Source organism: Trametes versicolor (genome assembly GCF_000271585.1).
Source record: "Trametes versicolor FP-101664 SS1 unplaced genomic scaffold TRAVEscaffold_13, whole genome shotgun sequence".
NCBI classification, from domain to species: Eukaryota; Fungi; Basidiomycota; class Agaricomycetes; order Polyporales; family Polyporaceae; genus Trametes; species Trametes versicolor.
The window spans coordinates 1,874,960-1,897,622 of record NW_007360333.1 but is presented as its reverse complement, the minus strand read 5'-3'; the positions used below and the strand labels follow the sequence as shown (position 1 = coordinate 1,897,622).

The 22,663-nt window shown below is 57.0% G+C and overlaps 8 protein-coding genes across 8 annotated transcripts; 6 read left to right on the top strand and 2 right to left on the bottom strand.

Moving 5' to 3' along the window:
- Window positions 1-859: 859 nt before the first annotated feature.
- TRAVEDRAFT_75226 (uncharacterized protein) lies at window positions 860-4,085 on the top strand (the record flags this gene model as incomplete). Its single annotated transcript, XM_008046377.1, has 4 exons — window positions 860-1,231; window positions 1,286-2,810; window positions 2,869-3,068; window positions 3,119-4,085. 4 exons carry the CDS (start codon window positions 860-862, stop codon window positions 3,962-3,964), a joined length of 2,943 nt encoding a protein of 980 aa, XP_008044568.1. The 3' UTR covers window positions 3,965-4,085.
- Window positions 4,086-4,743: 658 nt separating this feature from the next.
- On the bottom strand, window positions 4,744-5,574 carry TRAVEDRAFT_53483 (uncharacterized protein; the record flags this gene model as incomplete). Its single annotated transcript, XM_008046376.1, has 7 exons — window positions 4,744-4,816; window positions 4,887-4,918; window positions 4,984-5,032; window positions 5,104-5,119; window positions 5,173-5,315; window positions 5,429-5,477; window positions 5,541-5,574. 7 exons carry the CDS (start codon window positions 5,572-5,574, stop codon window positions 4,744-4,746), a joined length of 396 nt encoding a protein of 131 aa, XP_008044567.1.
- Window positions 5,575-6,660: 1,086 nt separating this feature from the next.
- Window positions 6,661-6,930, top strand: TRAVEDRAFT_87216 (uncharacterized protein; the record flags this gene model as incomplete). The annotated part of the gene is made up of 1 exon (XM_008046375.1): window positions 6,661-6,930. A coding segment is annotated over one exon (270 nt), but the record flags the coding sequence as incomplete, so codon positions are not given.
- Window positions 6,931-9,077: 2,147 nt separating this feature from the next.
- Window positions 9,078-9,416, top strand: TRAVEDRAFT_82838 (uncharacterized protein; the record flags this gene model as incomplete). Its single annotated transcript, XM_008046374.1, has 1 exon — window positions 9,078-9,416. A coding segment is annotated over one exon (339 nt), but the record flags the coding sequence as incomplete, so codon positions are not given.
- A 3,264-nt stretch (window positions 9,417-12,680) lies between these two features.
- TRAVEDRAFT_53480 (uncharacterized protein) lies at window positions 12,681-14,375 on the top strand (the record flags this gene model as incomplete). Its single annotated transcript, XM_008046373.1, has 3 exons — window positions 12,681-13,197; window positions 13,253-13,452; window positions 13,503-14,375. 3 exons carry the CDS (start codon window positions 12,681-12,683, stop codon window positions 14,373-14,375), a joined length of 1,590 nt encoding a protein of 529 aa, XP_008044564.1.
- A 382-nt stretch (window positions 14,376-14,757) lies between these two features.
- Window positions 14,758-16,039, bottom strand: TRAVEDRAFT_53479 (uncharacterized protein; the record flags this gene model as incomplete). Its single annotated transcript, XM_008046372.1, has 8 exons — window positions 14,758-15,082; window positions 15,159-15,190; window positions 15,257-15,305; window positions 15,373-15,388; window positions 15,458-15,582; window positions 15,662-15,750; window positions 15,817-15,914; window positions 15,970-16,039. The coding sequence occupies 8 exons, from the start codon at window positions 16,037-16,039 to the stop codon at window positions 14,758-14,760; spliced, it is 804 nt and encodes a 267-aa protein (XP_008044563.1).
- A 2,126-nt stretch (window positions 16,040-18,165) lies between these two features.
- TRAVEDRAFT_134700 (uncharacterized protein) lies at window positions 18,166-19,246 on the top strand (the record flags this gene model as incomplete). Its single annotated transcript, XM_008046371.1, has 3 exons — window positions 18,166-18,337; window positions 18,562-18,710; window positions 18,962-19,246. The coding sequence occupies 3 exons, from the start codon at window positions 18,166-18,168 to the stop codon at window positions 19,244-19,246; spliced, it is 606 nt and encodes a 201-aa protein (XP_008044562.1).
- A 1,439-nt stretch (window positions 19,247-20,685) lies between these two features.
- Window positions 20,686-21,519, top strand: TRAVEDRAFT_24391 (uncharacterized protein; the record flags this gene model as incomplete). The annotated part of the gene is made up of 2 exons (XM_008045817.1): window positions 20,686-20,793; window positions 21,019-21,519. The coding sequence occupies 2 exons, from the start codon at window positions 20,686-20,688 to the stop codon at window positions 21,517-21,519; spliced, it is 609 nt and encodes a 202-aa protein (XP_008044008.1).
- Between the last annotated feature and the right edge of the window lie 1,144 nt (window positions 21,520-22,663).

Here is a 22,663-nt window from a genome sequence, read left to right as displayed (position 1 = left end):
CCAGATTGTTCGGATAGATTGTGCTTTCCGGCGAGTCTGTGGCCATAGCCAGTCAGTCAAGCGCCATTGTGTGGTGGTGATCGGGGCTTGAGACACGAGCTGCGATGTGACGATTGCAGAAGACGCTTCCATTATCTAGACCCATACCTGGCTCGCCATATCACATTGGGCGGGGTAGGACAATGCCTCTAGGTGATATGTGCGGGATCGGTCAGCATCATTCGCTCATGCGTAGCGAAGGAAATGAGATTAAACGTACTCGCAATCGCAGGCACATTTTCCCGTGGTAGGCATGGGGAAATTACGCTGCAAAATCTAGAGACTAGGCACGAATGCTTGAAATTCATCATATGGTCGCCCGAGGGAGACAGCTCCGAGCCGTCGAAGTCAAGCGTGACATGGACATCTGCTCGGTGATCTGTGTATCTCATGAGATTAAATCGCGTACACAATTATTGTCTACCTTAATGGCGCAATTGAGCCGATGAGGCGAGGGAGAGTGGGTTGAACACTTTTGTTATGCACCAAGCCACCATGGCGGCGGGAAGTCAACGTGGTTGTAGGCGCTCGTCGGAGTGTCGAATTCTGGCCCGATTAGGAAGTCGCATTCAAGTTCGCCTTGAACGGCGCTCGCCATCGAGGCTTGCATCCACTCCACCACCTCGAGCCCAGCTGCTTTTTGGACTTCTTCCATTGTCTGCCTTTGTCGGCGACGTGCGCTCAGACTCCCTGGCTGTCACATCTTCTTGATCGAGCTAGCCAACCGCAGCTGGGCTAGTTTAGCCATCGTCCCGCTCACGGCTATATAACTTGCGCCATCTTGGAACAGTATGTCTTCACTTCTCTCAGACTCGACAGTATGAGCGATTCTCCTAATGTTGCGTCTCTTTCTCCAGACCCCGTCGTCTACGACGCCCCTCCGGGCCAGAAGAACAGTCCACACAGACCCCGAAATATCGCCAACTATCACCCATCCAAACACGGGATTATACTTCCTCCCAACGCTGATCTCGATCGTCGTCTTGAAGGAGACTCCAGCATGGGCACTACAGTGCTAGTCGAATTGCAGGACTTCATCCGTGACGTTCTCCCGGCCATACCTGTCAAGCAGCCACGAGCCACTCTTCCGGAGAAGACTGTGAACGACGCGCAGGACACTTTGTCTACGCTGTTCTATGACAAATCCAACAAGCTTGTCAACGTGAAAGAGGACAACATTGCGGATGTTGTGGTACGTTCGCTTCTTCTCACACCTTCCTCTGCTGTTGACGTCGAGACACCGTAGGTGAAGGTCATCAACGACGCCATGGCTGCGCTAGAACTCCCTAAAGAAGTGCCAAGGAGGTACCGTGCCAAGCTCTCCAGGTATAAGGTGAATCCTTCGGACACGATGAAAGGAAAGGTCGACGCGGCGATTTACGAAAGGGACGATGCGCCCGTTGAAGACTGGCCGGACTGGACCCACTGTCGCTTCTACATCGAGTTCAAGAGAGGGGATATCAAGTATGATCCGTGGGACGATCGCTCCAGCAAGGATCCGGAGAACGAGAGGAAGACCCGTGCAGTAGTGCGAGCCCAGCTGATCGCGTACGCTAAAAATGTCTTCCTCCACCAACATCGGACGGCCCTGTTCTCCCTCCTCATCATCGGCAGCTCATTCAGGGTAGCTCGATGGGACAGGTCCGGCGTGATCGTATCTAAGAAGGTCAGCTACCTGAAGGACCCTCGAGCTCTCTTAGACCTCGTCTGTCACCTCGTGCAACTCCATCCGACTCTACAGGGCTTAGACCCCACTGCGACCTTGATCAAACCGGGAACAAAGGCGTTCAGGATCATGAACGAGCTAGCCCAGCCCAAGAGCGCGCAGGACATGGAATACATGGTGCCAGGGACCGAGCACTACATCCCCCCTCCAGCCCACCCCCCTCCTACGGCGCCGTCTCCTGACCAGGCTCCTGTATCGTCTGGGACGGCCGCTGTTAGCACACCCCCTCAGCAATCTATCCCGGCGGCGATGCAGACGAAGACACGCGCTCAATCGAAGCGGCCTGCTCGCACCAAGGTTCAGGCCGCTGAAGACCCCTCCAAAGAGGTCCCGGAAGCCGAGGAAGACCCCGATGACGATCTGCCCGACATCATCGAGATACCAGGAAAAGATTTGCGTATCTTCAGATATGTTCGAGAGAAGTTCCGAGACTCGATCGCGAACGACCTGCCTCGCTACAAGCTCACAATCAAGGTCGGCAACAAAGACCGAGTGTTCCTCGTTGGATGGCCGATTTTCGAGTCACCTGCGTTATTTGGTCGCGCTACGCGGGGGTACGTCGCCATCGACGCGAGCACGCGCCGCTTCGTTTTCTTGAAAGACTCCTGGCGACCGTTCTACGAAGGTGTTCAGCAGGAGGGCTTCTACTTGGAGAAATTTGCCGACGACGACGACATCGTTGTGCCGACCCTCGTCTGCCACGGCGACGTGGAGCAACAGCGCGCCTTTACTGCACAGTACGAAGAGGGCGTGAGGAAACAGATGGAAGCTACTCGTCGCCGCGAGGAGCTTAGCGCCAATGCCTCCTCCACCCTCGATGCGGAGCCGGATGTTAATAGCAAGAAGCGCGCCCTCCCCGTCGAGAACGACTCCGAGGACGTTTTCAGCCAGAGTTGCGTGGCCGAAGACGTAGATGTCGAGGATGTGAAGGGCACACTGCGTCATCACATCCATTATCGCATGGCGGTAAAGGACGTCTGCCTCCCTTTCAGTATGTTTAGGAATACAGAGCAACTCATCTATCTGATGACCAACTGTATCGAAAGTGTGTCTTCCATCATGTATTCCTCTCACGAACGCGTACTGATCACCTTGTCCGATAGCCCATTATTATGTGTACCAGAAGCATAAGCTCTTGCATCGCGACATCAGCGCGGGCAACGTGCTCATCCTTCCTCGTCTCGTAATGGAGAAGGACGGCACAGAAGTTGTGGAATGGCGCGGAGTGTTGACCGATTGGGAGCTGGCAAAGCCGTGCACCGCGGAGAATACCACGGAGAAGGCTAGGCAGCCAGAGCGCACAGTACGTCATTGTCTAGGCATACTGTCAACTTGTAGCTCACACCACTGCAGGGGACTTGGCAGTTCATGTCCGTTGCATATGTCGAGTCACAGTGGACAAAACCTATCACCATTGCGGACGAGCTGGAATCCTTCTTCCACGTGATGTTGTTCTGGGCTATTCGCTTCCTTCCCCAAACTCTTCTCGACACAACGCAGTTTGTCATCGACTACTTCGACACCTTCCGGAGCGAGGCCGATAGCAAGTACAGCTGCGGTGCGACAAAGTACAGCGTCATGACTCATGGGGCGCTCGACCTGCCGCCGTTCCAGTTTGTTCAAAACAGTCGTGAACCGGGAAGTCCTCTCAACAGGCTTATCGATAAGCTGCTCGAGCACTTCCAGGCGCGGTATGCAATCCTCAAGGATCAGCCGACCATCCAGCAGAAGCCTTCCTCTGGTATCGATCTCAGTGAGATGATCGCCGCGCGCCCGCGCATCAAGCTGCGTGACGGGACGCCTGCGTGGCGCATTGGCCGGGTCACTCCTCCCGGGTCATCATCTTATGAAGTTGCGGGAAAACGGCCGACTCAAGCGACCAAGGATCGGGCAGAGCTTCTGAACACACACCACAAGGTCTTGGAGCTCTTCGATGATATACGGTTCCCAACGAACACCGACCCGGCCGAATGGGCAACCGTCTGGGTCGTCCAGGACCAGCTCGTCAACTATGAGCCCAGAATCATCTTGGCGAATAACGTTGTACCTGCGCGAACCACCGGAACGCGAGGGAGCGAAAATGGGTCCAACAAACGTCCTAGGAACGCTGGATCCAACTTGGCGTTCAGCTCCAACCAGTTGCCGGAGACGACTTCATCCTGGTCTGTCCTCAGCAACAGTGGCCAAACACCAGCTTGATCGCGCGCTCCAGTCTCAGTCCGCAAGATCTTCCACAGGAGTTACTTCCGCATTCGCGCCGCGCCGCAGCTCGGACATTGCAGCGTCCATCTTCAAAGCTCGCCTTCCCCTCACTAGTTTTGCACGACCCCCGTCTTCGTCGCCCTCCGGCCCTTCCTTGCCCCGCTCCTCAGAACATTGTCCGTCCGCCGCCATTTCCCCCATGCCCCATGCCCCGTACACCTCCGTTCCAGTCCGCCTCCCTGTTGTCACACTCTTCATTCTATCTCTCTTTGCTGCGCCCCCTTCCTCGGTCCCGGGGGTCGGTGCTCAAACTGTATGTTTCTATGTCGTCGTTTTCCCATTGCCTCGTCTGTACCATACCCGCAGTCTTGTAATCAATTCTAGTGTTCGCTTCACAGCTTGTCGCAGCGGTGTTGGTCGAGAACTCGTCCCCACAACACGTCCGTAAGTAATGATATATCTCCTACTAGTGTTACAGGATACAGCGGCCACTCTCCATTGCGCTATATATCAATCAATCATCGGACTTTTACCACTGAGGCATCCGTCCGAGACTCCGCCTTTCCATCCCGCGCGAGCTCGCTCTCCTGTTCCTTGTGCTCATACAATGTCTCCCGCTCCGACGGCGCGCGCATCGAGTGCTTGAGTGACCTAGCCATCGACTCCACGAAACGGCTCGCGATATTCGCGAACACGATTGAGCCGCCGCTCACAGAGACCAGGCCCTCCCCGGCGTGCGACATCCCTAGCGCGTCATTCGCAGAGGCCTGTCTGGCCTATTGTGCGTCGAGCGCACGCAAGTTAATGAGGAAGCGCGAGACGAGGTTCGAGTTTAGGCTGCGGCTGCGGCTGCACGGATGCGGATTCAGGTGATAGGCATTGTGAGGTGCAGAGGTGTAAGAGAAGAAGGGGGACGTACATGTCGACGATGTCGCCCATGAAAGCAACTTGCTTTGAAAGTGGAGCGTGCTGTCAGAATGGTATTCGGGTGGCAAAGGGAGAGAGCAGACACGCACCTCGACAAAGGCGATGAGGATCTGGAGGACGTTCAAGACGAGCATCAACCTACAAGAACGGTACCGCCGGTTAGTCTTCACATTTATCACTTGGAGCAAGCTGCCCTCGGCCTCACGCACCCGGAGTAGATCGTGCCTAGTATCGATCATAGGTCAACGTACGCGCACATACAAGTAGAGCGCACGCACCATTCCGAAGAAGCAGCTCTGCTTTGGACGTTTTCATGTGCGCCGCGTCCGCCGCCTTCTTGAGCCGGTAGTACGTCTTCCGCTGCGTCACGGCGAGCACAAGCGCGTCGCCCGCGATCAGCGGAATTCGAGACCCGAGCACCCTCGATCGCGGTCAGTGGTACGGCTGTGCCTGCGCGCAGCAGAAATACATACGTCTGAGGTCTCCGTGAGCGTATACGGTGCGCGCGGAGCGAGAGAAGAAGTGGAGACGTACTTTGAATGCAGCGCAACTGTGCCCGTGTTGTCGACTTCGCAGTTGGGACCTGTATGGTTGTGTAGATTGACTAGTTTTTGCGCTGGAATATTGTACCAGTATCAGGGCATACAGGTCAGCGTGCGTGTACCGAGACGGACAAGCATCGTGTATGCTACTCGCGGTGTTCGCGATAATGGGCAGTGACAGCCATGAGCAGACGAGCGCAGCGACGCACCAGTCGCGCCCGCAGAGCGCGGACACGCGCAGCATCGAGTACACTGCGCCTGCGCGTGAGCATTGCACACGCACAGTGATGGGTAGGTAAATTGCACCAGATGAAGTACGGGAGCAGGAAGGCGCTAAAGGTAGGCGCTAACAAGTACTTGGGCGGAGTGTGGAATTCTGGCCCGATTCGGAAGTCGCGTCCAGGTTCGCCATGAACCGCGCTCGAGGCTTGCTTCCACCTTCCACCCCACCACCTCGAGCCAGGTGAATATTCTTGGGATTACATTGTCTGTCTTTACCATAGACCCGCTACCATACAGCCCCTGGCTACGAAAGACTCTCAGTCGACCCTGCCAACCGCAGTTCGGCTAGGTTAGCCACCGAACAGTAGGCCTTCACCCTTCTCAACTTGCTCACAAAGAGCGAAACTAATTCTGTTGAATCTTCTACATTAGAACATACTGCTTACGACTGTCCGCTGGACCAAAGAGCACCCTGTACAGACTGCATCATATCGCCAACCACCACCAGGAAAACACGGGATCAAACTTCGCCCCAACGTGATACTCGATCATTGTCGTCTTAAAGGGGACTCTATCATGGGTTCTACGGTACTCGTAGAGTTCAAGGAGTTTATAGAAAGTAATGTTCTCCCGGCTATACCTGTCAAGCAGCCCCGAGCCACTCTTCCGGACCAGACAGTAAGCGACGCGCGAGGCACTCTGTCCACGCTGTTCTATGGAAATTCCAACCCCAAGAAGCTTCTCGATGAGAAGGAAGATGAAATCGCCGTCACTGTGGTACGTTCGCTTATTTTCACATCTTGGTCCGCAATTGACCTCGAGACTACGTAGGTGAACGTCATCAACGCTGCGTTGTCAGCACTCGAACTCCCCACAGAATGCTCCAGGTACAAGGCGGCCCTATCGAGGTACAATGCACACCCATCGGACGAACCCGGATCCAAGGTCGACGCAGCGCTGTACGAAGAGGACGTTGCGCCGAGCGATGATAACCAGTGCCCGGACTGGGCTAACTGTCGCTTCTATATCGAGTTCAAGACGAGCGACGCTGGAAACGACCCTTGGGACGATCGCTCTGGCAAGGCGGCGAACGAGGCGAAGACCCGCGCCCGTGTGCGAGCCCAACTGATCGCGTACGCTAAGAACGTTTTCCTCTATCAACATCGGACCGCCCTCTTCTCCCTCTTCATCATCGGCAATTCCTTCAGAGCTGCGCGGTGGGACAGATCCGGCGTGATCGTGTCGAAGAAGGTCGACTATGCGGACGACCCGCGGTCCCTCCTGGATCTCATTTGTCATCTCGTCCAACTCGACCCAGCTCTACAGGGCCTGGACCCGACTGCGACCTTGATCAAGCCGAAAACGAAGGCGTTTAGGATCATGGACGAGCTGGCTGAGACCAACAGTGCGCAGGATATGGAATACATGGAGGCGGGCACTGAGAACTATATCCCCCCACCAGCGCATCCCCCTCTTGTCAAGCCTTCTCCTGAATTCTCTTCTACGCCGTCTAGCTCAGCCACTACAGACACCCCTCAGGAAGGCAAAACACCACCAGCGCGCGCTCCCAAACAGCGCACTCGAGGGAAGCAGCCTGCTTCCGCCACACATCAGGCCGCTCAAGATCTCCCTACAAGCATTTCGGATGCTATAGAAGCCTCGGATGGTGTGTTAAGCGCCCTAGCGCCAACCATCGCGTGGCTACGCACGGACCCCTTACATAAGCCGTGGTTCATATATCAACCTACCGCGTACCTGAACTTGCCCTCAGTTGGTTACTGCCATCTGAGGGGTGAGTCTCCAGATCTCCCATTATGCTTCCGCTATCTAACTCTGTACCTAGACAGCTCCGGCTGACCGTTATCCAGGTACATACAATATAGTTGGTTACTGCCATCTGAGGGACAGCTCCGGCTGACCGTTATCCAGTTCTAACAGGTTATGAGCCCCCAACCCGTTTGATCCCCCCTGAATCAAACACCTGGATCGGCCTCCGAGCTTTGTAACCACGCACCCACATTAAGTGTGCTTTCCGATCTCGTTCCCCGCTTTGCGATCTCTCTTTGATCCCCGGGCCCACGAAGACCGCGTCTGCGCTGTGGGCCTTGCTCGAGGCCCGTCACACACGTCAAGGCGCTCACGTGCAGGTGCTGATGCTCCGCGACCTCCTCGCCCTGCGTTTCGACGTCGGCAAGGACCTCCCCACGCAGGCTTCCGACGCTTTCGAGCTCTGCGAGCGTACCCTTGCTATGGGTAAGCTCGACGCCGACGCCCTCGCAAAGGTCATCATCCTCAACATGATGCGGGACGCCTCCCTCAAGGATGTGCAGGGCCAAGTCGCCGATCATCTCTCGCGCGCTACCACCGACGCGCCATACACTTCCATCGACATCGTGCATCGCCTCCAGGTCCACCAGCGTCTCCTCGACGCGGAGACGCGCCCCCCTACCTCGTCCACCGACGTCGCTCTGTCCGCGCAGACCTCGCGCGGCGGCGGCGGAAAGCCTCGCCCCTTGTGCAGCCACTGTAAGAAAGTCGGCCATAACGCGTCTGACTGCTACCAACCTGGCGGGGCCATGGCCGATCGCCGCGAGGAGGTTGAGTCTCGCATCGCCGCCCGTCGCGCCAAGCACGGCGGCGCCTCTCGCTCCGCCGACTCTAAGGGTGCCTCTGGTTCCGCGTCTAAGAGCTTTAAGAAGGTCTACGACCCTAACGGTCGCGCATACTACCTCTCCGACAACCTCGTTCTCACTGAGACTCCCCCCGCGACCGAGTCCGCCAACGTCGCCGCTCCGGTCGACGCCGCTCCCGTACTCCAGACCGACCTCGCCCTTCGCGAGGACAACACTCCCGACGGCGACCTCCCAGACTGGCTCGCTGCCGCCGATGCTAACGGTGATCAAGAGTACGATGGCTTCTTGGCGACGGCTGCTCCTCTGGCGTCTTCTGTCGACTGGGACTCCGCTCTGGCCGCTTCACGCCCTGCTGCGTCTGAACCTTTCTTGTTCGACTCTGGGGCCTCTACGCACATCTCTCCAGTGCGCGATGACTTCTACGAGCTTAGCGCCATCTCCCCGCGGGGCATTCGCGGTGTCAACGGCAGCGTAATCGACGCTATCGGCATCGGCAAGATTCGGCTCACCGTCGGCAAGGGCAAGCACCTCGTCCTCGAGAATGCCCTCTACGTCCCCGCGGCTGCCGTCCGTCTTATCTCCGTCCGTGCCCTCTGTGCCGGTCCCCACGGCTACCATGTCAGCTTCAACGACGATGGCGTACAACTCAAACACCGCAACGGCTCTGTCTTCTTCTCCGGTGCGCGCTACGGCAATGGCCTCTACGCCCTGTCCGGCGCGGCTCCCGTCGTCGACACCGCTCATCTCGCCACCCGTATCCCCAACCTCGAGACTTGGCACCGTCGCCTCGGCCACGCCAACTACAAGGCGACCTACCTTGTCGCTCGTGGCGCTCGCCAAAACGGTACGCCCGTTAACATCTCCTCTGCCCCTCCCAAATGTGACGCCTGCATCCTTGGCAAACAGACCCGGCGGGCTGTTCCCAAGTCACGGGAGGGTGTGCGGAGTAAGGAGAAGGGCGAGGCGTTCTTCGTGGACGCCGCGGGTACTCAGAACGTTCGATCGGCTACTGGCAATACGTGTCCTCTCGATATCATAGATGACTGCACTTCTTATGGATGGTCTTTCCCCGTCGCATCTAAGGCCGACTGCGGCCCGAAGCTCAAGGCGTTCATCATCGCTCGCCGCGCTGAAGGATGCTCCGTCCGACGCATCATCATGGACAACGGGGAGTGCCTCACCAAGGAGATCAAGGCCGTCTGCGAGGAGCTCGGCGTCCACATCGACCTCACCGCGGCGGACACTTCTGCGCAGAACGGTAAAGTCGAGCGCGCTCATCGCACGTTCATGAACAAGGCTCGCGCTATGCGCCTCGCCTGCAACGTCCCTGAGAACCGTTGGGATGAGTTTTACGTTACAGCCTGCTACCTTACGAACCGTACGCCCTGCTCCACCCTCCCGTCCGGCAAGACTCCTTACGAGGCTTGGTACGGTAAACCCCCTTCCCTCACACAACTCCGCGAGATCGGTTGTCGCGCCTTCGTTCTTATTAATACTTACAATCCTAAGATTCGCGCGCGCTCCCTTGAGTGCGTGCTCATTGGTTACGGCACGAATTCCAAAACATATCGTTGTTATCATCGTTCCACTCACCGCGTTATCTCCTCTTACCACGTCGCCTTCATTGAATCTCACGAATCCGACACTCCTCCCCCTCCCATTACTTCCAATGCCTCCGAGCCTTCCCCCTCTACCTCTTCTCCCCCCGCGGTGCCCCCTCCGACGTCCCCCCTTTGGGAGGACGATCCCCTTCCCCCCTCTTCTGTTGACGCGTCTTTTCCCGTGCCACCCCCTCCTGTGTCCCTCCCCTCTACCGCGTCACCCGTCGAGGTGCCCTTACCTACTCCCTCTCCATCCCCTCCTCCCCCTCCCCCCGGCGACGTCGCCCGGCGCTCCGACCGCGTTGCCGACGCTGTCAACCGCGAGCGCGTCGATCGTGTCGCTGCCGCTGTCGCTGAAAGTAAGGCCGCCGCTGATCGCCTGCGTGAAGAACGCGCCGCGCGCGCCGCCTCGCGCATAGAGTCCGAAATCGCCAAGTTCTCCGAGCTCGACATCGCCCTCGCCGCCTCTCTGCAACTCGACAGTGAATACGACGGCGACCCGACCTCCCTCAAGGACGCCATGGCAAGCCCTTTCGCTAACGAGTGGCGTGTCGCCCTCGAGGAGGAGTTCGCCTCCATTCGCGACCTCGGCGTTTACACGCTCATCCCGAAGTCCGCCGTGCCTGCCGGCCGTCGTGTCATGCACGGTAAGCCCGTCTTCCGCTTGAAGCGCGACGAAACCGGCGCTCCTATCCGATTCAAAGCGCGCTGGGTGTGCAAAGGGTATGAAGCTGTCTGGGGCCAGGATTTCACTCGGACCACTTCGCCTACTATGCGGATGGAGTCCCTCCGTGTCCTGCTTCACCTCGCTGGCGCTCTAGACTGGGAGCTCTTCCAAGTCGACGTTAAGACTGCGTTCCTCTATGGTGCTCTGCCCGACGACGAGATCTGTTACATGGAACAACCCCGCGGGTTTGAAACCCCCGGCAAGGAAGATCACGTCTGGGAACTGCACAAGGGTCTCTATGGCATGCCTCAGGGCGGTCGCACCTGGAACCGCACCATGCACGCTCATCTCACGTCTAAAGGCTTCACTCGGACTGCCGCTGAATACTGCGTCTACCACCGTACTACTTCTGCCGGCACTGTTGTCTTCGGTGTTCACGTCGACGACATGCTCGCTATCGGCAGCACTCCCGCGGCTCGCTCCGAGTTCATCGCCGACCTTCGCGACGCCTGGGCTATCTCTGACCTCGGTGATGCTCGCTTCTGTGTCGGTATTGCCATTGAACGCGATCGCGCGGCTCGGACCGTTCGTATTTCCCAAACCGCTCTCATCGACAAGATCATCACGCAGTTCGGCCTCGCTGAAGCTCACCCTGTCACGACGCCTATGGAGTCTGGCTGCAAGCTCTCCCGCGACGACGCCCCCGCGAATGACGACGAACGCGCCGCCGCTCAGACCTGGCCTTATCGCGCTCTCGTTGGTAGTCTCAACTACGTCGCTGTCGGCACCCGTCCCGACATCTCCTTCGCAGTTCAGCAGCTCGCGCAATTTCTCGACTGCTACGGGCGCAAGCACTGGGACGCTGCCAAGCGCGTCGCGCGTTACCTGAAGGGCACGCGCGATCTTTGTCTCTTCCTGGGCGGTGATCGCTCCTCGTACTTGCTGGGCTACACGGACTCTGACTGGGCTCGCTGCCCGGACACGCGGCGCTCTATCGGCGGCTACTGCTTCTCCCTCGGATCCGGGATGGTCTCCTGGAGCGCTCGGAAACAGCCTACCGTCGCCGATTCTTCGACAGAAGCCGAGTACGTCGCCGCCGCCGAAGCCTCCAAAGAAGCCGCCTGGCTGCGCGCCGTCCTGCTCGCAGTCGGTTTCCCGCAGTCCCATGCCTCCCCGCTCTGCGCCGACAACACCGGCGCGATCACGCTCAGCACCGATCCCTCCTTCCACGCTCGGACCAAACACATTGAGGTCAAGCATCACATCCTGCGCGATTATTGCAATTCCGACACCCTCACTATGCACTGGGTGCCCTCCGCGGACAACACTGCCGATATCTTCACTAAGCCTCTCCCCTCCCCCCAGTTCGTCTTGCTGCGCGGCTACCTGGGTCTGCACTGAGGGCCTCCATCCGAGGAGGAGTTCTGGAGCCTGGTGGTCCGTTAGCGCTCGGAAACACGGTCACATGTGCGCGTTCCTCGTTCCGCTCCTTCCATTCCGTCACTCCCTCCTTCTCCCCTCTTCCATTCCTTTTCGCTTCCATCACCTCCATTCCTAAGGGGCTTATCCCTCGTCCCTACCACATCGCTCCCCATATTTCCCCCACGCTCTCTTTTCGTATTCAACTCGTACCTACGTTCCATCGCTTCTCGTTGAGGAGGAGTGTTAAGCGCCCTAGCGCCAACCATCGCGTGGCTACGCACGGACCCCTTACATAAGCCGTGGTTCATATATCAACCTACCGCGTACCTGAACTTGCCCTCAGTTGGTTACTGCCATCTGAGGGGTGAGTCTCCAGATCTCCCATTATGCTTCCGCTATCTAACTCTGTACCTAGACAGCTCCGGCTGACCGTTATCCAGGTACATACAATATAGTTGGTTACTGCCATCTGAGGGACAGCTCCGGCTGACCGTTATCCAGTTCTAACATGGTGATCTTCCCGAAATTGAGGTCGTCCCTGGAGAAGACCTGCGTGTGTTTAGATACGTTTGGCAGAAGTTCCGAGAGTCGCTGGTACCCGGATGGCCGCGCTACAAGCTCCGGATCAAGGTCCGAGTCGGGGACGAGGACGAGGTGCGAGTGTTTCTCGTCGCAAAGCCGCTGTTCGAAGCGTATTCCATGTTCGGTCGCGCGACGCGAGGGTACATCGCTATCGACGCGCGCACGCGTCGATTCGTGTTCTTGAAAGACTCCTGGCGGCCTTTCTACAAGGACGTCCTCCAAGAAGGGACTTACTTGGAGCGTTTCGCCGGCGACGACCAGATCATCGTACCAGCCATCGTCTGCCATGGTGACGTGGCAAATCAATGCACCTACACCGCCCAATACCAGGAGCTATCGAAGAGGAAGAAAAGGGAAGCCGAGCGTCTCCGGATCTTGAAGGAGCGCGAGGAAGCCGCCTCTTCCACGGTCGCTGCGGAGAAAAAGGTTAACAAAAGGAAGCGCGGTCGTTCCGTAGAGGCTGAAGGAGGAGACCTCTTCAGTGACCCTTCCTCACTTGGATACGCAGATCTTTCCGAGGTTACCTTGCGCCACCACATCCATTATCGCATGGTGGTGAAGGACGTCTGCCTGCCTTTCGAGATGTTCAGGACGACGGAGCAACTCATCCGTCTGATGTCCGATTGTGTCGCCAGTACGTCCTGATGCTATAACACGTCCAAGACCACGTACTCATAACTTTCATATAGCGCATCATTACGTGTACGAAAAGCACCAGCTCCTACATCGCGACATCAGTGCGGGCAACGTTCTTATTCTTCCACGTCTTGTGAAGGACCAACAAGGCAAGGAGATCGTCCAATGGCGCGGCGTCTTGACCGATTGGGAACTCGCAAAGACCTACCTCGTGAAAAGGTCCGATGAGAAGGCTAGGCAGCCGGAGCGCACAGTACGTCGTCGCGCATGTATGTAGTCCGATTTTGGCTGACTATGCCCTAGGGAACCTGGCAATTCATGTCCGTCGCTTACGTGAATTCGCAATGGACCCAACCTATCTCCGTCGCCGACGCGTTGGAATCCTTTTTCCACGTGATGATCTTCTTTGCCATCCGGTTTCTTCCTCACACCTTTTCCAGTCCGACCAAATTTGTCGAGCAGTACTTCGACACCTTTTGGGACCTTGGCAACGACGTGCGCGAGTGTAGCCTGTGGAAGATAACCGCCATGCGTCATGGCGTTTTCGAGTCAGGGACGGAGGAGCTCGAGTTCCTGAAGACCGACCGCCGCCAGGGGAATCCTTTCAACGCGCTTATTGGGGAAATACTCGAACCCTTCAAAGCAAGGTATACGATCCTGAGGTACGAGTCACGGCTCGCGAAGCAGCTCTTGCGGAGCACGGCGAACCCTCCCGACAGCGCTGCGGAAGCCCCTGTTGACGACCCTACGCTCCCGCGATTCTTGTCCGATGTGAAGGACTGGAGGCGTCCACCTATCTCCGCCGCGCCTGTGCGCAAACCCACCAAGCTCGTCCCACCTACGCAGGAGATTAGAGACCTCGCGGCCCTTCTGGATGATCACCAGTGGGTGTTGGGGTTGTTCGCGGACATACGGTGCCCGCCGATGACAGAGCCATCCGAATGGGGTGGCACCTGGGTCGTTCAGGACCAGCTCGTCGGCTACGAACCCAGGATGCTGCTGATGAAGAAGGGCGCGACTACCCAACAAACCGGCACATCCGGGAGTCGGATCGGGACGGATGACGGAGCCAATAAACGTCCCAGGAACGCTGGATCCAACTTCGCGTCCAGCTCCAACCAGTTGCCGGATACGGACTCATCCTTGTCTGTCTTGAGCAACGCTGGTACCGCTTAGTCGTGTTCCTTTCGCATAGGCCTTCCGCAGGAGGCGCACCCGGGCTCGCACTGGTGGCCGTCTTTCTCTCCTTGGGTTTGTGCGCTCGCCAGCTACCTACGTCGCGCCTCGTTCCTTTCTCACTCGTTTCATCACTTCATCGCCCTTTTACCCCACTTTGCTTCGTGATCGTTGTGCTGTTCCTTTCGCCCCCCTCCCTAGTCGCTTTCACTTCTAGGCCCGTACCGAACGCTCCTCCGGCTCGTATTTGTCATCGCTTCGCTTGTATTGTACTTACTGTCCATCATAATCATTCATCTCGCTCGCTTTACAGCTTGTCATCACAGAGCTGATCGAGTGGTCGCTCTTGCGACCCGTGGGTAAGTACTGAATCTACCATCTGCTAGAAACCACTTCTTCCCTCTTCCGTCAGAGACCCCACTTCCTTTCCCTCGTGCACAAGCTCGCTCTCCCGGTCCTCATCCTCATTTGAAGTCTCCGGCTCGGATAGTGCACGCATCGAATGCTCGAGTGGCCCGCCCATCAACTCCACGAAACGGCTCGCGGTGCTCGCGAACACGATCGAGCCGCCGCCCGCGGAGTCGTTCCCCGCGCCTGTGACGGCGTGCCATGTTCCGGGCGCGTCGTTCGTGGAGGTCTGTCCAGTCTGTTGGGCGTCGAGCGCGCGTAGGTTCATGAGGAAGCGCGAGACGAGGATCGAAGTGAGGCTAAGGCAGCGCGAGTGCGCGCAGTAAGCATCGTGAGCGCAGACGTGTAAGAGTTGAGAGGTAAGGAGGGACGCACACGTCGGCGATGTCGCCCATGAAGGAGACTTGCTGTAAAAGCGTCGCGCGTTATCAGCATGGATTTCGGGTGACGAGGGAGCGAGAGCGAACGCGCACCTCAACAAAGTTGATGATAATGTGCAGGACGTTCAAGACGAGCATCGTCCTACACAAACGGTGCCCCTCGTCAGGTCAGACAGCCTTGGAACCAGGAAGCCCGCGGCCTCACGCACCCGAAGTAGATCGTGCCTAATGTCAATCGTAGGTTAACTTCACGCGCGCATACGCAGCGAGGCGCACAAAGTGGAAGATACGCACCATCGCGAAGGAGCAGTTCGAAGATAGACGTTTTCATATGCGCAGCGTCCGCCGCCTTCTTGAGCCGGTACGTCTTCCACCATGTCACGGCAAGTACGAGCGCGTCGCCCACGATCAACGAGATCCTGGACCTCAGAACGTACGTCTGCAGTCTCCGTGAGCATATACCGCACGCGCGGAGCGAGCGAAGAAGTGGGGACGTACTTCGTGTGCAGCGCGACCGTTATGGCGTTGTTAACCTCGCAGTTGTACGGCTCCGGCAGGTTTACCGGTGTCTGCGTTGGGATGTTGTACTGCATCAGGGCATACTTGTTAGCGTGCGTGTACCCAGACGGAAAGGCGCTGTGTACGCTACTCACGGCATTAGCGATGATGGGCCCAGTCATGAGCAGGCAGACGAGCGCGGCGATGCGCCAGTCGCGCCCACAAAGGGCGTACACACGCAGCGTCGAGAATGCTGCGCTTTCCCGTGAGTATTGCAGGCGCGGACAGCGTAGGTGAAGTACGCGCACCGTTCCAGATGAGGTATGGGAGCAGATTGAAGACGATCGCGAACCAGCCGAGCACGACACATCTAGTCATCGACGTGGAATCTCAGTCTATTATTCCTATATCACGGCAAGCGTAGAGCTGCTCACGACTGGAATGAACGCGGTTCATAGTTTTGAGTAAGGTGTATATCAGGGATGAGAAGAAGCAACGTACGAGGTTGAGAATATGATCAGCGGGCTGAGAGCGCACGCTGAGGGCCCACTGGCAAGCGAATGCGACTCACCCGCAACGGACGGGCTGCGGTATCCTTATTTGACGAGCATTCCCTTCTCGAGACAGACAGAGGCTTCCGCAAAGTAGGAATTCATACAGGTAGACGAGATTAAATACGGCCCAAGACTCAGAGCGCTGAGCAGCGCGATGGTCGTGGAGAGAGAAAGACTTGATCCAGGGCGTTAAGTACGCCAACGCCAACGCAATGCCGACGCGCGCCTCGGATAATATTGCTTACGTAACGCATCCCGCTACCCCAGTATTTTCTTTGTTTCGTTTCTTGCTTCTTGCCGTCTAGTAGCATCTAATACTGTCGAACACACTCTCATGCACGTCTCGCGCAACATCAGCTGAATGGACTGTGCGTCTTATAACGAACCACCTGGCATCGACACCATCACACTCAGCGCTGGCACATTCTCGTCAAGCTGCTGAACAACTATGAGACGCGGAGAATCCACACAACTTTCAGCTGCGTTCAGCGACCCGCGGGAGACAAGTATATACGTGCGTACATTTCCAGTGCTACGTCCATATTCTGCGCCCCCTCTCAGCCATGTTGCACGGCGGAGAGAAAGGCGGTGGCCAGGACGTTACTCAGGCACCATGATGATGTAGGTTGGAATGAGAGCGACATACTTAAAGTTAGAGAGCCTCTACCGCCATTATCGTACATGATTATCCCCTAGATTCTCCTTAACTCTCATGGCACGAAACATCTGATGTATGTCATGTCCGCCGATAACAGCGAATGCATGACTCTTTCCCGACGCGCGTCCTGGTACTGGAAGGCACGCTCATCAAGGCCCCTGGTAAGTTTCATTATTCCACCGCTGTTGTCGAGAAGACGAGTGAACCGCCTGGCGAGCTAACATGGTCAGCTCATCGGGATCCAATACACGCCGTCCTTGCTATTGAGATCACCATCTATCCCGCAAGACTTCATTCACATCATTGCGACGCCCGCTCAACAGTCGCATAGCCCAAATGACCCGTCCACTAAACCATACCCTGCCTCTTTTCGGTGACGCGGAAGTTAATCAGGTAGGTTTGATAAGGGATCGTACCGTGTGCGCGTGCATACACTTATCCTGGCCTCCAGTTGGATTGTTTTCTGCCCTGGATCGATGCAGTCCGCCCGCGTCTAGTGCAGTTGCATTCTGACGTGATCCCCGAAGGCGATCTCTCACGTCGATACAAAGTTCTTCGGAAAGGCGACAATGCCACCTTCGGATCACCAACCAGAAATGGTACCGGGAGGCTACAGTATCCGTCAATTCTGCCCCAGGCGCAGCTCTTCCGTTAACACAAAACTACGGACACAGCTTGTGAGTGAAATCCTGCGGTCTCATTGTTTGAACGCCTTGATCATCATCTCCAGCCCACAATTTCTCGTTGGCTCGTTCGCTGCGTCCTAACGCCTACATCAGACCCGCCAAACCCCTTGGGAACCTGCCGAAGACCACGGACATATGGCTCAGCGCCCATCCACTTCACCGAGTATTGTAAACACAAGCCGCCCTTAACGCTGATCAGCCGACACCGCCGGTGTAGCTTCCGTGACTTAGGCATGACTTCGAAGTTATCCGTTGTCCGCGGGGTGTATACACGGGGGTAATAGAATCGAGCATGCAGGCTATATCAAGTCCGCCGCTCATAATAAGGCCTCGAGGCGTAGGCTGCAGCGCTCTCCGCATACAGGTTCGGTACCGCCGCCACCCCAGCCACAATGGCATCCTCAACTTCTATAACGCAGGCGGAGCAGATTATCGCCAACCACGGGTTCTTGTAGATCCTACCTCCCGGCAGTTGGGGCATTGCATCTCGCTCACAACGTCACGGTACAGCTTCCTAGAGGACTGTGCCAACTGGGCAGAAGCAAGTGCAAGCTCTTCCGTCTGAAGTGACACCAACAAGGGCGAGCTCACGATACGGTTACCTCCATGGTTACAGCGGTGATCTTCTACGAGTACGCGATCACGTTCGACAGCGAGGTTCGGCTCATCTGGCGGCGCAAGATCACGGGCGCGAGCATCCTCTTCTTCAACCGCTACCTCCTTGTTCTCCGGAATGCGCTCACCGTCGTCTCGTTCTCGCCCATGTCCACTCCCGTGCGTCATTCTATCTCCCGCTCTGCACAACACGAAACTTACGAGCGTACCCCCTTGCGCGGTTGCAGGCGTGAGTAACGGTACGCGGTGCGGCGCGGCTCCGTGCTCATCGCGCTCACGAAAGGTGCCGCATCATCGGGTGGATGGACCTCATCCTCAGCGCGTTACCCTACTTCATATGGAACGGTTCGTTGCATCCCCTCTGTTTCAGCCTGCCGCGAAGCTAAGCGTCTCCCTCGTTCTCGCACTATGCAGCGTTCTCGACGCTCCGTGTCTACGCGCTCAGCGGGCGCGACTGGAGGTTCGCAGCGTTCGTCTGCCTGCTCATGACGGGACCCATCGTCGGCAACGTCGTGCGTGCTTCCGCCATGGAGGTCGTATGTGGTGTCTCTTTATACCGAGGACTAACGCGCCGCATGCGCATATCTGTCCTCGTCATCTCGCCGCAGTATAACCTCCTGACACAAAAGCCTGACAATATGCCGCCGCCGTACAACTGCTCGGTCGACAACGCGTTGACTGTCGCGCAGCACACCGCGTACGTCCGCGCGGCTTTCACTCTCTTGTCATCACTCTACTAACGCAGAGAGCGTATGCGCTTTTTTCTGCAGACTCACGTCTTCCTAAGTTCCAGAGGCTACTGCTTTCTGTGAAGGTTGAACTGACGCATGCCGCAGTGGTGCTCCTATCGCGGTGCACGCTCATAGCAGGCGACGCCGTCGTGCTTGCCGTGACGTGGTGGAAGACTTGGAGCATCAAGAAAGTGGCGGACGCAGCACATATCGGCACGTCCCTCGTCGCGCTCCTTCTCCGCGACGGTACGTTGCGCACGGTCGCCCTTCCGAAATTCGGCGCTGACTCCCCAGCGGTGCTCGTACTCATGCAGGGACCATATACTTCGGATACGTGCTAGACGCGGCATCCGAACACGCGTCGCTCATTACGCTTACAGCACAATGCTCCTCCTGAACGTCCTGCATATCCTCATCAACTTCATCGAGGTGCGTACGCCCTTCGCGGGTGTCACGCCCCGCACGTTCGAACGCGCGTGCGGCACATACAGGAAGTATCATTCCTGGGCGATTTCGCACACGTGTACGTCTTCACCCATATCTCCAGTCCAGAGCTCTGTCGCGCCCCATCGCATCTCGTTCCCCACTGACCGAATGCACCCGCGCCTCAGACTCACGTCCGTCCTCGTCTCGCGCTTCATCATGAACCTACGCGACGCCGACGGCAAGGACACCGGCACGGATTCCAATCCCACTGGCGGCGCCGGCGCGCTCGAGACCTGGCGCGCTGAGCGGGGTACTGGAGGGGGTACTGGAGGAGGCACGCTCGTTTTCGCGAGCAACTTCGTCAGTCGTTGGGCGGGCCGCTGGACCGCATCGATGGGGAGCGGGAGCCTGGGGATGATATGGGCTTGGGGATGCTGCTGCAGGACGAGGCGTCTGTTGAGAGCGGTGAAGCAAAGGTCGAGGTGCAGTTGGGTCTCGCCAGTAGCGTTCGCGTCTTGGGAGGCCGGGAGATCTTTCGTGGTGCACAGTTATGAGGTACTTCACCGCCTTCGACGCCGCCTGAGACGATACGGAGGGCGTCCACGACTAGCTCGTCGGCTGCCACCCCCAGGATCATTCTGAAGAAGCATGCCGCGACTATTCAAGCGACGCAGGGCCGTCAGATTCGACTTCGCGACCGTTGCAACCACTCGTCGGGGACAAATCATCCTAATAGTCTTTTCTCATGCAACGGCCGACATCGTGGTGGAGGTCGAGCACCGCATCGTCCGCCCCCATCATACATAGCACATAGCGTTTCTCTCTTGTCCTTCATCGTTCCCAGCGCTTCCATCCCGCCGGTTCCTCACCGTTCCGCCTGCACCGTAGCTCCGGCAGCTCATAATTAATGTTATCGTTCGCACCCTCTTCCATTAAATGTTCCTTTTTGCATGTCATCGTCGCTCTACACCTCCAAATCTCAGCCTCTCCATGCACCGAAGCCGTTAGGTCTTAGTGTGTACCGCGTCCGCCTCCTTCCACTACGTCAATGCCAGTACGCTGAGTGTGTGTGCAATCAACCTGAAATGTTGGGATTTTGTGATGACCATAAAACGAGAGACGGACGAGCGACTTGGAGTGGGTAGGAGTAGTAGTCAAAATTCTAATCGGCGCTAATGGCAATGAGTATCGACGCCCGGAGCGTCTGTTTCCTTCAGTGCGCCACCAGTCTAGCCACCGGCGACTTAGCCACAGGCCACTTACCTCCGAACTCGATGACTAGGGTTGTGCCCTGTCTTTCGTACTTGAACAGTAACCATTCAGTCTCTTGAACTCTTGCTGATACTTGCTCAACATGTGCGACTATTCGAGCGAGCTGTGCGACGCACTGAACGACTGGGCACTCGCAAAGCCCTGCAGCCTTCGGAGGTCCGAGGAGAAAGCCAGACAGCCGGAGCGCGTTGTGAGTCGCCACAGCTGCTCACGTTGCATTTTTTTGCTGATCGTTTTCCAGGGAACATGGCAGTTCATGTCGGTTGCATACGTCAACTCGCAATGCACCCCTCCTCTCGCCGTTTCGGACGAACTAGAATCCTTCTTCCACGTACTTCTCTTCTACGCCCTCAGATTCCTACCCCACACTCTCGGCGATGGGGAAGTGGGGCCGTTAATCGCGGAATACTTCGAGGTCTCCCGGGACGGCGGCGCCGGCAAGCGTATGTGCGGCTTAGACAAGTCCGCCGTTATGAATGCCGGAGACGTGCGGTCGCTCTCGATCAGGTTTAGGAAGAACTATCACGATTTGGGGAGTCCTCTCGACACGCTTCTTCACCATGTTCTCCGGCACTTCGGAGCAAGATACAAGATCATGGCCTACGAGCGGACTATTAAGCAGAAGACCTCAGAGGACAAGGCCACCCCTTCCGAGATCGTTCCAAAGAGGCCACAATTCACACCCGCACGGTACGAGGATACAGAGAAGCCGTGGTGGTACAGGGATGACCGCCCCCCGCTTAGTCCTCGAGCCGGGCCCCGCCCACCGAACGAGGAGACGAAGAAGCTCGCGGCGGATCTGGACGGGCATCGCAAGGTGCTGGGGGTTTTCGGGAGCATACTGTACATGATGGACAACCATCCAGCGGAATGGTACGACATTCAGGCCGTCCAGGACCAGCTCCGCGACTACTAGCGCACATCATACACACTTCTCTGAGGAGTGGTGTAGCTGTTCGAACACGCGGAGTGGCTCGACTTCGCGGTCCCTTCTGAACGGCCTCCGGAAATGGGCACCTGCCTGCTTCGGAAACAGGGATTGTCGTGTCGGAATACGTATTGTACGCCAACTCTAGTATCAGATTCACGTATCTTCACTCGATGTGCTAGGCATCTTTGTAGCTCTTGAGCGTCCTTATTACAAGTATCGCCCTGTAACGTACGCCTTCGACACTCTACACCTCCAGATCCCAGCCTCTCGATGCAGACATGCTCGAGTATGTGTACCGCATTTGCCGCCTTAAATATATCGCCGCGTCACACCGAGTGCGTTGTCAGTCCGCGCGATCGGTGGAAGTCACAGTGAGCGGATTATGATCATGTCTAAGCAGTAATTAGTGAGCGGAGGAGCGACCCGGAGTAGTAGGTACCACGAATTATAATCTCTCGCGTGCCTTTGGCACAAGATTAACAAAGCCCGTGTCTATACTCGCTGGAGGTGGAAGGGTCGAAACTTGTGCAGCTCAAGACCAGGTCGTCGGTCATGGGGATAGATTAAGTACATCCTGCTGAAGAGAGCATCTGGATGAACGTGTCGTTGATATGTCGCGTCGTATTCGGCGCCCGGGCGGTCTCGGAGGAATATTGCTTCTTCGAACGCAACTCTGAGGCTGCGCAGATAGTACAACAATTGAATTTGGAGACAGCTACAGGGAACTTCAGGAGATGCGCACCGCCGCCTAGAGCGCTCGATGAATACCAGATTGTTCGGATAGATTGTGCTTTCCGGCGAGTCTGTGGCCATAGCCAGTCAGTCAAGCGCCATTGTGTGGTGGTGATCGGGGCTTGAGACACGAGCTGCGATGTGACGATTGCAGAAGACGCTTCCATTATCTAGACCCATACCTGGCTCGCCATATCACATTGGGCGGGGTAGGACAATGCCTCTAGGTGATATGTGCGGGATCGGTCAGCATCATTCGCTCATGCGTAGCGAAGGAAATGAGATTAAACGTACTCGCAATCGCAGGCACATTTTCCCGTGGTAGGCATGGGGAAATTACGCTGCAAAATCTAGAGACTAGGCACGAATGCTTGAAATTCATCATATGGTCGCCCGA